General features: G+C 35.7%; 1 protein-coding gene across 2 annotated transcripts in view; it reads left to right on the forward strand.

Moving 5' to 3' along the window:
- KCNH8 (potassium voltage-gated channel subfamily H member 8) overlaps positions 1-18,452 on the forward strand; it is a 186,787-nt gene that overhangs the window by 75,830 nt on the left and 92,505 nt on the right. For both annotated transcript variants that reach the window (XM_086741568.1, XM_086741569.1), the window contains exons 3-5: positions 88-219; positions 13,884-14,011; positions 16,453-16,693. In XM_086741568.1, coding sequence (XP_086597694.1) covers positions 88-219; positions 13,884-14,011; positions 16,453-16,693 — 501 coding nt within the window. The remainder of the gene's footprint in view (positions 1-87; positions 220-13,883; positions 14,012-16,452; positions 16,694-18,452) is intronic.

The following is an 18,452-nucleotide window of genomic DNA, read 5'->3' on the forward strand; positions in this document are numbered from 1 at the left end:
AGTAGTTTGCTTTTTTTTTTTTTTCCCCCCTCTCTCTTTCTGCTAAAAGACAGCTGTTTGAATTAAATCCGTTCTTTATCCTTGCAGGATCTTCATTCTGGTGCCTACTGGATATTGTTCCCATAAAGAATGAAAAAGGAGATGTAGTACTGTTTCTGGCCTCTTTCAAAGATATAACAGACACAAAAGTGAAGATTGCTGCAGAAGACAAAAAGGAAGGTTTGTGTGAATTGCAACAATGTTGATAGGAACCAACACCGATAAGCTTTAGAGAGTCACACCTACATGAATTCTCTCTCTCTTGTACACTTTTCAATATAGATACCTTCTAGCTTTCTAAAGAAGAGATTAATATATGACATAGAAGGATAAATAACCTGTTGAAGTTCTTATTTGTTGTTTTTTTAAAAATTTTCGTATTGCTCCACATTCTGTAAACATGGAATCCAAGGGACAGAGTACTTTGTCCTCAAAATTGAATTGTTTTGATGTACCATGATTTAATGTATTTACTTCTGATTTTTAGAGGTACCTTTTGGAAAAGCAAGATCTTTTCAAACATTCTTACTGTGAATCTGATTTCAGCATGGCTGAGAGGTGAATGAATGCATTTTTTCATGTTTTCCCATAAGCAGGACAAATACAACTTTAGAAATTAGTTTGCCTATTGAGAAACATGACAATTCTTGTGTCATCTAATTTTCATTCAGGTTTATTATATCCTTACAAGTATCCAATAGTATAAGAAATATGTTCTTATATTTATTTGCTTCTGAAAGGAAATGATGCAAGGATTCTCTCATGAATTTGGAAAAAGATTGTGTTACGCTAATGATCCACAGGTGCCATAAAATAATTTTGACTGTATAGTGTAGTCCAGTTTTACTAAATTCTGCTAGCACAAAGCAAAGCCAGTGTGGAGGGATGGAGGTTATGCAGTCAGCATTGACCTGTGTTGTGTATCAAAGGCAATGATTTCATTCCAAGGTTTACATTTCATAAAGATATCGTGAACCAAGACTTTAGGTTTGCAATTTTTCAGTGTCAAAGGAATAGTCTGGAAAAGTTTATCTGTAGACAGAAATAGTAACTTTCAGAATTCTGTAAAATTTCACTACTGTTGAATTTTCCAGTCTGGTACTACTCTGGGATTTAGTCAATTTTTTCACTGTACAATATGCATTTGATCTCTACATATCTCAGAAACAAAGCAGATATGGCCTTAGGTCTCCTTTTCTCTTTATGGGTTTCTAAAGTAGGGGAACAACTAATATTATTTTTTTCTTCTGATTTTAAATATTTTTTTTTCAATAAAATAGTTATATTTTAGTTACAGAGAAGTGTAATTCAGCATTCTTTTACATTTAAGTACTTTAAAACAGAAAATATTATGCTTCCCTGTGCTACTGAATATTCGTAAATCAACATTTATGCTAATAATGCCTGCCTCTTCTGCACATTTGAACAAATAATTTCACCCTTGTCTTACTTTTCAAGCCCCTGAACAATGTAGGGGGATTTTTTTTTTCAACCTTCACTTTCAGCGTATTTGAGAATTTCTGAGCTGAAAGACTGAGGAAAGGCTTTGAAGTAGTACACAAGTACGTTGTGCAGCTTTTCCTACATCTAGTTTCAACCAATTATTTCACCTTAAAGTAAACGAGTTAAAATATAAAACATGTTTTATCTGGTTTCTCCTTAAGTCTCAGAAAATCTTATTCTTACGAAAGTTTTAGGAAAGTAATTTATTAAAACATGATATGTGGGACCATGTAGAAGAGAGGTTATTAGAACATCTGTGCTCAAACAACTAATGATTTACCTTGTAAGAGATGCAAATTTTCAGGATACACTCAGTGAGAAATCACATTTAGTATGCCAATGATGACTTGAAATAGGTATATACCTTATTACTCGTAAAATGACAGCTATTGTTTATTTGATAAACAATTTATAACTGCATGCTTATTTTAGAATAGATTAAAATTATCTTCAGCTTTTGATGTGGGTTCATGTCAAATTGTAAATCTAAGCAGATTTTAACTCATGTTTGCTGTTGCACATTTTAAAATTAATACTCCTACTGTGTAGTACTGAGAAAGGAATGCACTTATGCAGAGCTACATTACACCAGCAAATGCCCATTCAATTGCCACAAGCTTATCAATATTGACATTTGACTGTGTTTCGTTATTTACTCTTCAGAGCACAATCCTGAAATTTGGTTGTTCCTTCACTTTATACTAATTTTAAAACTATGGCTATCATTTTATGCTATGGTGATACTTGTTAGCATCATGGCAACAGAAAGTAGCACTTAGTGTGGGGCTTTGCAAATACACTGTTTTATATAATTAATGACATAAGAAACAGAATTTAACCTTTTATTCAAAATATTTACAAACAATTCCAGAATTTAAATTTTATGTAAATCTACCTGGTTATATAAAAATAAATTTAATAGTATATTAGCTCTTTGAGTAACATTCAAATTCTTCCTATGCAGAGTGATTCGCTTTGAGTTTCTGTTTTGTTTAAAGGTACTAAAGATCTTTTTAAATGTTGAGTTACTAACATCCATTGCAAAGTGATTGATACACTTTGCCAGATATTATTTCCACAGTTAATATTTCTTAAAAGATAATTTTACTTTTTCAAAGATTACTGAATTTGTCCTTTCAAAAATCAGATAACTTGTAAACTTGGAGTTGAAATCCAGCTCTTGTTATAAGACAATTGTCATTATGCGCAGTTTTCTATTGCCTTTTTGGCTATCTCTTGTGGTTAGATTGTGTACAGGAGGGAGAACTTGGGTACAACCATGCTCAGTGTGAGACTCTTCTGCCCATGCAAAGCTGTTGTGTTAATGTTTTTGTTTCAGTCTGTCTTCTGTGTTCTGCCCAGAACAGACTTTTATAATTTGTATGGAACATTAATATTCACATTCCATCTCCCTTTAATTTCTAAACTCCTTGTAAAGCTTATATAACAAAATTCCATCATGTTCCTTTTCTCATAACTCTGCCTTTGGCATTCCACCAACACTCTACAATTCTCACTGGTTGCACCTCCAAAAGTCTCCTCTAGACTCATTCTTCCTCATGTCTTTCCTATCTTTGATACCATCTACTTCTGTAAAATCTTGTTCTCCTTGTACTTTCACAATAACACCTTCCTGAGCTTTATCTCCTGATTTTATGGCCTCTCTTTCCTTGTGGATTGTCTTTTTACTTTTGCAGACTTCAGGAGTAGATACCCTCTTCGATTTTCTGCAGACATTTTCTTATCTATTCTATCTCATCTGTTCACACAACTTCAGTTGTTCCTTTGTGCCAATGTGCCTTGCAAAAGTCCACTTTTTTACCTGATTTCCCTTTACCCAGCCCAAATGTCAGATGTTGTCTGTGACCTTTTCTTCTGAATGTCTCATTCTAAATACAAATCTAACAGATTTTTTTTTTCTGCTCTTCTTCTGTATAAAAGTTTCCAGTGAATCAGCCCTAAGACTGTCCCAAGACTTTCATATAAGAAAAAGGCAAAAACACGTGCCTGAGAAGTTTGGCAGTCTTTAAGAAGTGCTATGACAGTCAGAAACTCTCACATGGCTTCTTTGGTTCAGTTTAGGTTTTTTAAGTTAATTTACCATCCTCCTCCCTCACCACTGTACCCCTTTTAATTGCAATATTCTTAAAGGCCTCGATTTTCAGTATCAATAATTTGCTTTCAACAATACATGTTTCCTCTCCCTGTAAGTTTATCATAGATGTGCACTCTGCTTTCTATCTGCTTAATAATATCTGTAATAATTTACTGTTGTGAAAAGCAGCTCAACAGTTTTTCGTCCTAAACTTGGGCTCTTTAATAAAATTGGTAGTCTTTCCTTTCTAATATACAAGAAAAGGGTTTGTTGGGTTTTTAACAAACAAAATTATTCCTACAGAAACTATTTCTTAAACAGTTTTAAGGAAGATTTATTTTAGCATCCTAACTTATGATGAATTACATTTTGGTAAACTGTTAAGAGTTCCATTGTCTTTTTGGAGGAAAACTGATTAAACTTAAAATACCAGACACTAATGTGACTCCACGTTGGATGGTATGGCAGTGGTTTTTTTCATTTTTGCATATGAACTTTCTGTAGTACGCATGGATTCATACCAGAAGTTTGTGAGATTACAAGAATCCAGGTAGGGTAACAAGAAATTAAACTAGTCTGTGACTACTCTAATCTGTATACAAACATGTAATAATTTGGGTTATATAGATGTAGAGTTCTACTGCTATAATTGTGACTAAAATTCCCCTGTTGAATTTGACACATTCCAAAAAGTTTCCTTTAGCTTCTTTGTTAATCTATTTGTTGGTTTTTTTTTTCTTTGAGAAAATTTTCAGCTCTTTTTTGAAAACAGTGATCTTAGGACAGATTCTCTCAACTTTATTCCAGTATTATTATGAAAACGTATGCAATATCTAGTAACCACAGAATCACACAATAGTTGAGGTGGGAAGGCATCTCTGGAGATTGTCTACTTTAGTTTCCCCTACTCAAAGCAGTGTCAGCTAGAACAGGTTGCCCAGGATCATGTCCAGATGTGTGTGAACATCATGAAGGATGGAGACTCCACAACTTCTCTGGGCAGCCTGTTCTAGCGTTTGACTGCTCACAAAGTAAAAAAAAAAAAAAAAGCTTTTTCTTATATTTAAACAGAATTTCACACATTTAATTTTTGTGCCCATTGCCTCTTATTCTTTCACTGGGCACCACTGAGAAGATTCGGGATTTGTCGTCTTTACCTCCCCCATCACATATTTATGCACATCGGTAAGATCCCCACCAAGGCTTCTCTGCTCCAGGCTGAATAGTCCCATCTTACTCAGCCTCTTCTATGTCAGATGCTTCAAACACCTAATAATCTTTGTGGCTTTTTACTGGATTTGCTCTAGTATTTCTCTTGTACTGGACCCAGCACTGCAGACACGTCTCACCAGTGTAGTAGAGGGGAAGGATTACCTCCCTCCACTTGCTGACAGCACTCTTCCCAATGCAGACCGCAGCGCTGTTGGCCTTCTTTGCTGCAAGGGTATACTGCTGGCTCATGTTAAGCCTGGTATCTACTAGGACCTTCAGGTTCTTGCCTGGCAATCTGCTTGCCAGCTGATTGGCCCTCAGCGTGTCTGAGTGCATGCACTTATTCCTTCCAGGTTCAGGACTTTTCCTTTGTTGAACTCAGTGAGGTTCCTGACTCTGTCAAGGTCTCTTCCAGCAATTATCTCATGTAACAACTCCTCGCTTCCAGATTTTATCATCTGCAAACTTGCTGAGAATGCACTCTCCCATTTTCTGGGTCATTAACGAAGTAGTTAAACAGCATTTGCCATAGCATCAATCTCCCAGTCATAAGGCTATTGAATTACTTTCAACTGGACTTCATGCTGCCCAGGAGTTCACACAGTTGTCAGTTCACTTCACCACTTCCTCACTTATTTGTGGGTCAGCGTCTTCTCCCCATGTTGTTCCTAGTCTGAAGGTCTCCTTGCCAGGTTGGCCTGCCTGTTGGCAAAGATGCTTTTACCTTAGTAATAACGTGAATTAAAAGCTGGACTACACCCTTTCCCTCCATGGATTAAACTAAGCTGCAGTGTTATGGTTTAACTGGCTAGCTTTTTCTGGCTTATCAGTCTTCAGGTCTACATGAATTTCCAAGAAAACAGATTTATTTTGATTATGCATTATTTGTTGGAGGGAGAGATTGTTCTTTTAAGTGTGCCAGAAGTGAAATACCATGTGCCAAGCATTTTGCATTCCAGATTTTTATGTTAAAAATATCTGTGGGCGCAGGGATGGGCTCTTCTTCTACAAAATTCTGCAATTTGCATTTTGATTCATTCCACTTAATTGCTGTCTCGGCTGCTTCATGATTGCTTAAGCTACAGCAGTGATTATTTAGGGCACAACTTTTCATTTTAAAGCTCCTTATGCCTGCCAGGAGGCAGGGTACTGAGAAGGGGGCATACAGTCACCTACATGTACAGTATTCAAAGCAGATAACACTGTTTCAGGATGCATGGAGCACCATGCAGTTCTGTCAATGGAGGACGTGGGATAGAAGCATAGTTTTACCCCAACTTTTCCACTGCCCAAAGGAATCATGTATTGGGGAAGCCTTTATTTTGCAATGACTCAGTTACATCTTCTCTAGGACTACTTTACTCCCAGCTGACCATCAAAGCAGGAAAGGTTTGTGTCTCTTCTGCCCTCAGTAAAGACGGCATGTCGTCATGCTTTCCTCCTGGTCAGTGCATGAGAGTGTAAACATTTAGGGGACAAAAACAGAGTTGTCTTTCTACTCCCTGTTCCTGCAGAGACATGTGAGCACATAGATGCCCTTTCTCTCCCCTTTACACAAATAACTTGCATTTGAGCCTTTGACCTCTAGAGATGTATCAATTTTTATGGCCATTTCTTTAGCTTTCACCAAGTGTTAAATATGAGTGGCACTTCCACATCGGCAGCTCTCAGAGAGGCACAGGATTATGTTCTGGAGGTGAGGGGAAAGTGTCCTTTGTGGTACATATGGAGTGAAAATGAGAAAAAGAAAAGCAAACTCTGATTCTTGAGCAAATGCAGGGGAGCAGACTGTATTCTGGGATGTCCTGGAAGGGAGAGAGAATATACGTATTAGCAACCAAATAGTTCATTGACTCACCAGTTCCTAGATAAACTCATCCAATCACCTCTAGATTCTCCTTAGAAACCAAGATATCAAAGTATAGATGGGGGAAGTTGTTTGTTTGGAGTTGTTTGTTTTGTTTTGTTTTTCATTTGGATGCTTTTCCGTTAGTTAGAATAGGTTGATGACAGACTTAGTGGAAAATATCTTCAGATTTTCCTTTTAGAGTTTGCTAGCTCAACCATGTAAGACTGAGAACAGAAAGCATGCAAGAAACAGGGAATATGTTTAGTATGTGAGTTGCCAATTAAAAAAGCTCTACAGAGTTGTGTGTGTCATAGGTGGTTTTTTGAGGTTCTTTAGAAGGGGCAGAAGGAGGAATTTTTTGAGGTGGTAGAGGGTTTGCAAACCTTTGTACATGAATTTGTCATTTCTGTAGAAAAAAGTCTGAAAAGGAAGAAATGCATTTAAAGACTTTCACAGGCCTAGACACAGCCTTGCATCTTGTGTTTTATTACTTAAGAGACAATGAGGACTAGAATGCATATTGCGTATGTACTTTGTGTTTAGAAACACAAATAAAGGAACTTGGACCATTTGCAGAACTCACTTGTAATTGCAGTTATACTGAATGTAGTTCATCCTGTAGCTCCTCAGAGCAACTCTGAGGCCCTATAAAGACTCAGCAAATAGCACCCATTACAGAGGAGTTTTGCCTAGCAAGACAGTTTTGCAACTGCCAACTGTCCATCCTACTTGTATAATGAAGGTAGTAAAACAGTTTTGGTTTATGACCAGTCACTTTCATAATCTGAAAATCTCATTTCTTGAGAGATAATCAGAGATTCTTTAATAAATGGTTTATTGAACCTAGGATCAAAAAGGAACAGGTCAGTACTTATAAGATATCCCAGATAACATCTCACTGTGCGATTGGGCGGAGCAGCTGGATTATGACACCCTAGAGAAATGGACAGGAAAGAAAATGGAGGCTGTTTATTTCCCTGCCTGATTGCAGAATACAGCAGTAGGAGAGATCATGAAGGTATATGAACATTCCACTCTGTGTTTTGAGGGCCAACTGGCAGTAGTTTGAAGTCACAGTGTTAGCCTGGTTACTACCACTTTTCACAGTGCTCCAGTGTGTACATGGAGCATCATCATGGATCACTTCAAGTCTGTCCATATCTGGATACTTCTTAGCAATGGAGAAAGTCCATTTGTCCTCTTCTACTTTTTTTTTTGGTGGTGGTGGTCAAAAGAAAATCTAGTTCATATATTCAGAACGATATTTGTTCATATATTCTGAAATATATTATTTCTATGACAAATTTTATTAAGTGGGAGCTGGCATTACCTGCCATTTCATCTCATGCTTGACTTTAGCTTTGTAAACAATGAAATAAATTAAAATGTCCTTAACTACTCTGTCAACTTATCCAGTCCTCTGAGTAAAATATTATTAGAATACAAATTTTATCTATTTATTCCTTGTACTTGCTCCTGGACCTCAGAAGGGCTAAGAAGAAGTAATCTCATTATTTTATGCAAAACTATTTATAGAAGTGTACACTAGACTATTAAATAAACCTAAAAAATATAATTTTTCCAGATAGCAGGCACTGTAGAGTTGACTGTGCATGTAAATCTGGAGCCATTTGATATAACTCACTGCTTTTCTTCGGAACTCTTCCTTGCAAAGTGTTTAAAGATAGCTATCTCTATACTATCTGTCTTGTTTTTGCCCATGTGGACAGTCAGATTTGCTGTCATGACTTGAGATGGTCATATTTATATTGTGTTATATTTATATTGTCAGTCAGCATGTCTGAATCAATCTTACTCTAAGCTAAACAGCCCCATCTGGCAAGCAAACAAGACAGTGGCAACCAAATAGCTGGACTGGAATATAACGTTAAGCATGGAGCTAATGTGGTTGTGAAGATGTAAAAAAGCAGCGATCAGTTATGGTCTTGTCCCTAGTGGTGAAATCAATCTTTTCAATGGCTACTGTACTCAAAGGAGTGAAAAAATTGCACAAATACTGCTAAGCGGTCCAAGTCTGCAGCCCTACAGCATTTAGGATAACTCTGTCCCATTGGTTTTTTATAGGACTATTTTCTGTGAACAAACTTACTCAGGTGTGCATGTGTTTCCAGGACTAAACTCTCAGACTACTTTTCCTCATTCCTCTCTACCCCATTCACACATTGTCAGTATATTGTATTCTGGGTTAGATTTGAGGTGTGCTGGTTGCTTTTATTCGTTCTCTAGCTTTATGATTGCTTAAGTAAAAACAATTAAATCTCTTGGATTTTGCTGTGTAATATGAATTAAATGCTAGGTATTATTTTTTTTCTTTTACATCCATACACACTTTTATAGAAAACTTTCTGTAGTAATGATCCATGATCAGACTGGGAGATAATTCTGTAGAAGTGCATGTTGGGCATTTAATCACACCAAAGGGAAATCTAGGTAGTGGTTTTAATTAATGCATATTCTGTTGTGATAATGCATAACCTGAGGAAAAAGTGCAGACAGTTCTTTCAAAGGGATACAAATTAATGCTCTGAAAAATGAGGAAAAATACCAAGGCTGAGACTTTTTTTGCTGATAATATAGAACCTTTCTGGCCAGAGCAGGTTAGCTTATTTTAATGTTTGGAAAGAAATGCATTTCATGGTCTCTCTCATACCACAGCTTGCCTGCTATGGAGTAAGCGCAATGCTTTTGGACCACATCAGAGTTACTCCGTGTAGACAGGCTGAGTCCACAGCACAAGAAGATTATGGTGGTTCTGCTTTTATGTGATGGATTTACTTTCCAAGGAAGCTCCTATACGTGTGCAATTGCAGCCAAGCACAGGGCTGGAGACGTAGAACAAGAACAGGGTACTATTCAGTTGCAGCCTGCTCGTGCCTGTGGAAGAGTTCATGGGCCATGAGATGGTTCCTGTCACCCTCTCAGCTGTCCTGAGAAGGAAGATCCTCCGGAGCAGGCAGGCTGCAATGGGTTCCCTTGATCATGTGTTGAGTACTCTTCCTTCAGGTCCGGCTCTGCCTCAGGAAGAGCTTGTCATATCTTCTATTTGTTACCACCTGAACTTCATGACTGAAGGAACGGTATGACTTTTATCTCCCATTTGATGATTAAACACTTTATATTTTAAGGATTTAAATGTATCATACTTTATCTGGGGAAAGAGAACATTATAAACCATAAAGCATTCTGGACTATATCCAATGCTATGCTCTGACTGCTGATATGCTTTGAAGGAGAGTAGACATAGATTTTGTTTTAATTCGGTCAGCAAAGCTGAGTTTACAGTTCTTTTGCATTGCTAGGGCAGTAAATATCTAGAAGAGCTTATTGGAAGTTGCTGGGTTTTATTTTTCTGATTTATACCTAAGAAGTAGATTTATACCTAAAGAGTAGACTTTTTTTTTTTTTCCAAAGGCACAAGAAGACAGTTATACCTCCACTTTCTATCGACTTTAAGAGGAAGATTGATGCCTCATGTTCTTACAAAAACACAAACAGAAAAGTCAACAGTTACAAAGGTGTTTGTGTCTGATTGTGCTTTTTTTACTGCAACCTTCCCTTACAAGATTGCAAGAAGCCTTAAGCTGTTATGAGACTAATGTTAAGATTACCAAAGAGGTGGTGGTGTTAGTTTCTTTGCTTAAAAAAGACTTCTGAGATTATCATGTGTGATGGTTGTGGTGCTCTACCTAATCTCATTTGAAAGAAAAAAAAACAACATAGAAGGACAGCAAGAAGAGTTAAAAAATGCATTACCACTTTTCTGACCAAAGAAAAGAGGAGTTAAAACAATTGCAAAGCATCCTTTTAAAGAGCTATTTTGTGCGGGATTATCATCACTCAGGAAAGGATGTATAGAACTGCCAGGACATAAAGCCCCAAATCTGAGGGGTTTTTTTTAGAGCAATGATTTCTCACAGTATTTGGGGACATTAAAAATCTTTTTTATTTTAGCATAGGGCAAAAATAAAATAGATGTATTTGAAATTACTTTCTGCTTGTGGCTCGGTTTACTATTGTATCTTTTTGCTAAGATCAGCCATAGAAAGACAAAAGCAAGTCTGTCACATATCTAAATTTTTTTAAGAACCAGAAAGAAACAGCTGGATGTTTATAAAAAATAAACTATCTCCTTCAGAATAGTGATCTGTAAACTGAGAATGACAGGAAAAGAATGAAGGTTACAGACAGTAATCACACACATACCAAGGCATACCTGGCGAGCAAAGTTTACTAAGGATCAGGATTGCCCCTTTTCCTAAAGGCATGGGGAAGATCAGAAAGCAGAAGTCAAAAATGTCATTCACTGATATCTGTTATAAGCAATTTACAGATGCTTCAGTGTTGGCATTGTCTGATGGCATCTTATCTGCACAGGCAACTCGCATGTTTTTCACAGCTAATAACTACAATAAAATATCTTTACCATTTCTGTTTAAAAAGAAAAATATTATTAATTCATAATGAATGTCACACTTCCCTTTTTTAACCATGCTTTGCTGTCTCTAGGAGTTGAGTGACTTCCAATATTAACACAGAGGTGGCATTAGTCCTTTGCAAATAGTCAAATTAGCATGTGATGGAAGTCACTTGCTGTGCAAATACACAACTAGTATGATTCTAAGTGTCAAATCAAGCCCCACAGCCTGAGCAGGTTAATGAGTACAGAATTCTTAATGTTTGGAATACTAAACCTATGTAGGAGAGATGAGATTCATCTAAAAGAAAGCATTATTGGGCCACTGGCACCCAAAATTTAAAGTCTTATAAAGAAATTGTTTTTATTTAAAGAGTGGACAGAAAACGAAAAATCAATGTCAATAAATGTATAGGAAAAACAGAAACAACTTTAACTGAATATATGTACATTGACTGTCTCCATAGTAATTATTGCAGTTCTAGGAAGAGATGGCCTTATGGATAGCTTTCAACTCAGTGACCAGCATGTTAGCAAAAGGCAAATCTGAGGTTAGGGGTTATTAAGAAAAAAATTGAAGACATTGTTACACTACTGTATCAGGCAATTGTGTATCCATATCTTGAATGTTGCATGTTATTCTGGAAAAGGGAACTACTACAAGTATATCTTTAAAAAGACATGGGAGATCTAGGATAGGTAAAGAGAAGGCTCTCAGGTTTGACCAGAGGTAGAGAGCTCCACTTTGACACAGAAGAGCCTTGTATTGCTGGGGGTGCTGAAAGTACTCAAAGAAAACTCCATCTGAAGGCACTGTGCTTGCCTTTTGCAACACGGTTCTGAGTGGGTCTCACAACACATCACATAGGCTGTTGTATCTGCCACCTACCAGGATGGACTATCTTGTGCCTTGTAGGCTGATACCATGGAGAGGTATTAGAGGATGAAGGAGGATGAAGCCTTTAACTAAAGAGTCCTGAAAGTGTTGCTGGCCAGAAACTTGGGAAAGGTATTTGCCCAGTTTCTCAGCCTGCCCCAGCAGATCTGAAGCATTTTTCATTGACTACTTTGAGGCACAGTAGAGTGAACTGAATGGGCTCATACAACATGGCCGTTTAGGGTGAGAAAGGGAAGAAAGAGAGGCCTGTAAATAGTTTTAAAGAGAATTTCAAACTCATATGACAAAACTAGACTATTACAGCTGTCCAGCACTACAGTGGAGACATGATTTGATAGACTTGAAATAATTTTTTTTTCTCAGAGAAACAGATAAGGACTCTACTTTAATCCAGAATTTAAGAACACTTTTAAAATTTAGTTTGAGTTTTAAATGGTTAAATGATTGAGAGATAAAAAATTAAAAAAAAAATGTTCATTTAGTTGTGTATTTTCTGAAATAGTCCCTTTTGTTTTACCTTTCTTTGTTGTAACTGGCACCTGTATGCATTGTAGATTTTTTAATCACATGCGGGCACCCAAGATGGAGATGGGGACATATGGAACTTCTCCATCTACCTTCTCCAGCTTTTGAGTAGCTGTTTGGTTTTGCAAAGCAACATTTTTTCCTTCCTCCTTGTTTTTTTTTTTTCTTGTTTTTTTCCCCTTGTCCTCCTTACTGACATATAAAGAATCCTCAACTGGAGAGGGTTTTGCATGAATTACATGAAACATTCCTCACTGAGAAGTTTGAAAAGTTTAGCTTCCTACACTTTTTGTTCTGTATGGTTTTGTGTCGTAGAGCCAAAAATACATCAGTCTTATAAAATTCAAGTCTTTCTTGCTTTTCTCAGCAGGTTTCAGGATACATCTATTTTGCTTCTTGTTAATTTCTGTCTCTGCTAATTGGTTGGAGTTTCCCCCCCCCCTTAATTTGTATGCATTGACTTTAATTAAACCTGTTTGACTGACAGCTTTTCCTTTATTCTCATAATTCCTTTTTTCTTCATCCTGACACATCACAAAATGCCTGCTTTCATTTATCCTGGCATCAATTCACTGTAATTCCATCAGAGTCACTGAAGTTACTTTGAATTTACTGCTGTATAAGCAAGAACAAGATTTAATCCCATGATTGACAATTACAGACATCTGAATGGAGGGAAAACCCACAAACCTTTCCAAAACAGTGTTCATTCTCTAATCTTAAGGGATTTCATGTCACCAAGGAATGTGTCAAGCGACTATGCCAGTGATCATGTGGTGGGAAAAGAAATCTAAACACACAAACATAAGAACTGGATATTACTAATGAGTAAGCTTGCAAATTATCATATTCTGATTAACGGAAGCCTAGTACAAGCCAGATTCTTTGTTTTTAAAAAGTATCTTACAAGAGATGGGGTTTTTTTTCTTTCCTTCCCTGAAATAAAATAAATTAGGAACACCTTAAAGAAATTTGAAGTAGTTACTCACAGCCGTGCTTGCCTCTGGTCAGTAATCACTATTTCATTTTCTGAAACAGTAAAGAGTACATTTTTCTTATCTATGAAATCATATGTTGTAATTAATTGCTTCTGAGTTGCGTGAAAGCATTTGACAACTAAAACTTTACAATGATTTTTTTTGTTTGCCCTTCAGGAGAATGAATTTGTTTTCTTAACTGCAAAATATTAAGCAAAACGAAGAAAAGATGTGTATAATCTTCACATCTAGCCCTATTTCTACCGAAGTCTAAAATGTCAGTAGTTCAGCTCCCAAAGGTTCAAGTGCCATTTCCTGATATTTAATGAACTCCGACTTCTGTTCTGCAGAAAAATGGAAAGGAAGAGGAAGAGCGGGGTCACATTTTGAGTCAGCACGAAGACGTAGTAGAGCTGTCTTTTATCATATCTCTGGACATCTACAAAGAAGAGAGAAGAACAAATTAAAAATTAATAATGTATGTGTAATTCTTCTCTTTTTCAAAAATGTACTCTTTGCATTCTCATTTTTTTCTGTCTTTAAAGTACTGTAAAAGGTCACTGAGTACCTGAGAAATGTTCTGGTCATAATTTTACGGTAACAAAAGAAGTAAAGTGCAGTTCACTTAAGTGCAGTTCTGCTTACTGTGGTATTTGTTACACTTCATATACCAAGGCAGTGCATTTAGCCATACTGTAAACAGACATTTATTTAATGCCAGGAAAGCCACATTATAAAATTTCTCAAAACTTAATTTTAGGTTCCATTTTACCTTACCATCCAAATTATTTCATTTCAATAATTACTGGTTGCCAAAAAAATATTGAAGAAACTCAAAGTATTACTCTATTCGAAAATCTTTATGCTGTGTGAGCTCCGATAGGTCACATTTCATGTAGGGAACTTTTCATGTGAATAAATTTATCTTTTAATTTCCTAATTGAAGTAGCAATGTTTCTTTCTTTAAATTACTTCTGTGTTCCCCTAGTAACTATAACTAATAAGTAAGTTCATAAAACACTCTGTGAATATTGCAAAAACCAAATGAAACAACAGACAAAGACAAAAATATAGCAACAGAAAGACCTCTAAAGAAATATTCTCAGGAGAAAGAACTAGGTTTTTTGGGGTATTTTTACATTTAGGGGGGAGGATGAAGGACAAACAATGGAAAAAGTAGCCAAAGGATATAGATCATGAAGGCCATGAAAACATGATCTTCTACTAGACATGTTCCTTTTATTGGTTGCCAAAATTAAGCAGCAGTGCAGATACATCTTCCTAGACATTATTACTTCAGAAATTAAAAGAAGAAAAAACTTTATATAGATTAAGGACATGAAAATACACAGCTGGTATGTGCCTCAAAGGGCATACAGTTGCTTCTGTTGAACGTAAATGTTAAAAATTAAAAAAAGGCTGAAAACTAAAAATATTTTAAAATATTAAATACTGAAAAAGTGTGAAAATTAACCCAAGAAATCTGCAAAATATAACCAAGTGTTCCAGTAATATTTCCATAGCACAGCAATATTTTTTAAGAGCATGAATTTCACATAGCTTTTGGTGACTTTTCTGCACTGTCAAAATCCTAGTGCAGACGATATTATACTAGTTTAAAACGTTTGTTGTCAGACTAATTTACTACCTTTAGTGCCTAGATTTTTAGAGCTATGAATTGGAAGTCATAAGAGGAACATTTTCTTCTCTGTGATTAAAAATGGCCTGACATTAACAACAGGGAGAATTCAGCCCCTAAAATCCATGAATGAGAACTAAGAATGGAGAAGACAAGAACATCAGTATTTCAAAAGAAACACACAAACAGAATGTCTGTGACACGCAAGGCAAATGTAATTAAGTCTGTAGTCATGCAGTTGTTGTCTTTTTATATTCATAGTGAAAAATTTCAAGATCAGAAGTAATCTTAGCTTGCTGAATACACAATATTGTTTTATGAGGCTCTTCATTACTGGAACAGCATTAACCATGAGCACAATGACAGCAAGCAAGAATTTTGTTAGTAAATAATACAAGACAGTTCATGTACCATATGTTGCTTTTCAGGAGGGTAGGTATTTCAGTTAAAACTCTGAAAGATGAAAGATAAGAATTTATGAAACAGATGCCTAAACTGATGTATTTGTTGCAAAGACCTTTGCTGGTTAGATGACAAAGACTCAAGACACATGACAAAACTCGGTATAGTCTAACAGTGAATGTAGTCAGATCTGGAGCCATGTTACTATGGGTTTACATTAGTCTTTTAGTTTAGATTAGGAGTGCAACTTTAAAGAGAATCAAGATGTTATTCCTAGTAATTGTACTTTGCTTCATTGCAGTTTCAGGCATATGAACTAGATTCCCTCAGACGAAACTAACCCAAGAGAGGTGCTCCAAGTATTAACAGCTGTGCAGTCTACAGGACCAGGCTAGAGTTAGTCTGAAACAACATCCTCATAGCTCTAAAATATGTATAGGAAGGATGTTTTGTCTTCAGCACCATCTATTCCTTTCTATGTGTTTATTCCTGTTTGCTGTACTGTGTCCTCATATATACAAAGCTTTAATCTATCTGTCCAGCAGAAAAACATTGTTCTTCAGTCAGAATTCACCCAACAGAGGAAGAAACAGTTTGCCGGATTCAGTCCCCTCTTCATTCTATTTAATCTGTTCCTTATTAATCCTCTTCATGCCCCAACATTCACAAAAGTTATTCCATCAACAGACCCATCTGTCTAAATAAGTGCGAGGATTACATTAGAAAAAAAAATAGCATTAGTTCTTGCCTGCAAATGAATATGTCATATTTCATTATGCCTTTTTTTTTAAAAAAAAAAAATGACTGTATTGGAAGAAATGCATCTGTATGATCGAATTATTATTTTGTCTTATTTCATTTTTTTCTCTCTTTTTCAGAATGTTTTTGTAGATAAACCAGCATTTCCAGAATACAAAGTTTCAGATGCAAAAAAATCGAAATTCATATTGTTGCATTTTAGCACTTTTAAAGCTGGCTGGGACTGGCTTATTTTACTGGCAACGTTTTATGTTGCTGTGACTGTACCTTACAATGTTTGCTTTATTGGCCATGATGAGCTGTCTACAACTCGAAGCACAACTGTCAGTGACATTGCAGTGGAGATTCTTTTTATCATCGGTAAGATATATTTGGGGTTTTTTGGGATCACTTTTTTGGTATTTAAGATTTTCACAGAATGTATAATATAGAAAAGGAAATAAATATTGCTTTCATGATTTTAAAGAGAATAAATTTTATCTGTACAGGTTAGGATTTTATCTGAACTTTAGATAACTTTTTTTTTTTTAACTTTAAGTTGACTCAGGTAGTCCTGCTGTTACTCAAAAGGAACATTTGACCTCAAAAAAGGTTGAAAATCAATGTTTAACCCTGGGGATGCCTAAACCCTGTCAATGTAGGGATGTGCCCTGGAATTACTATAGTGTTGTTCATAATGTATGGGTTTTTTTCTGTTATCTTTCACAAACACTTAGAAGACCCATGGACAACAAGTTGAAAATCACTAGATTATAATAGCTCATGACATAAGATTAAAACTCATACTGCAATAATGCAAATATGCAATGTCAATATACTATACTGACGCCTGGGACAATTTAAGAGGTTGCAGTTTGTCATCTGGTCCATTCTCTAAACTTTTAATTTCAATGATCCATTTAATACTTATAACTTTAAAGAATTAAGAACTCATACATTAAAAGCAATGTTATGATCTTCTTCAGGACATCTAAATGAAACTGAAACTTCCTAAACAGTAAGCAACAACTCAGAATGTCTTTAGTTTAACAGAAGTTTTTCTTATGAAAATTTTATTCCATTTCTCTCACTACTTTACTGTAGACAGTAAGACAAGTAGGTGATGTGATTGATGGAAGAATCAGATGTTAGGATGCATAAATATTTATGTTTACTTCTTTGAACATTGATTTGTCTTTAGGTTTAAGGTCTAATTTCCTCTTTTTATGCTCACTAGATCTTGGCAAACTCTTTTCTATTAACAAAAACAATACCATTCAATGATACTCAAGCATTTCAGTAAGAAATCTACATTCTGCAATGCAGATCATCAAGGATCATCTTTTGTCCTATGTAAAAAGAGTGAGGTTATGACTCTAGTCAGTCATAAATGACCCCATGTTCCATTTTAAGGAATACAAAATGGAGTAGTTCCACTTAATCTACTTGGGCATCTTTATAAAAATAGTAGACTCAAAGTTATGATGTTTTGATAATGGTTGTATCCTTCATCCCACACCAGTGAAAATAACTGGTGTGTGTTATGAATGTGTTTATTAGAATCTGAGCAAGAGAGAGTATAATCTGTATCTAACTGATTTATGTGCTGTAGTATTCATTTGAAGCAAGATAGATGGTGTACTGCTCAATGCTACTTTTCTGTTTATATCCTTTGCTGGAACTATGGACTTCTTATACCAGTAAGTCAAAAGCAATGGTATCTCTATGATCAGTAGTGTAGCTGGGTAAGAAAAATAAAATGAAGAAGGTTTTCTGTAATTTTTGCTTCATATTTTCTGATTAGACTTTTAGGTCTCTCATCCAGGAAATCAAACTGTGGCTGTAACTAAATACATTCAAATAAAAGTGTATAAAGTACTAGAAAATACTTCTTTGCATAGCTATCTTACTGATAACCACAAGCACTGTACTATAGCATACCAATATTCCTCCTATACTGTTTCAATAATGGCTGAATTTTTCCAAAAATAATTGTTTGTAAAGTTATTGTCTGCTTTTAAATGTGTGGCTATGGGAAAAGTTTTATGGAGTATTTTCAAAATATTCTCATACTGTATTTAAATCTCTGCAGTGAATTTAAAGAAAACAGTGTGATTATAGTCACTGTTCAATGGTCCAT

This window comes from Chlamydotis macqueenii, chromosome 2 (assembly GCF_036417535.1).
Source record: "Chlamydotis macqueenii isolate bChlMac1 chromosome 2, bChlMac1.mat, whole genome shotgun sequence".
NCBI lineage: Eukaryota > Metazoa > Chordata > Aves > Otidiformes > Otididae > Chlamydotis > Chlamydotis macqueenii.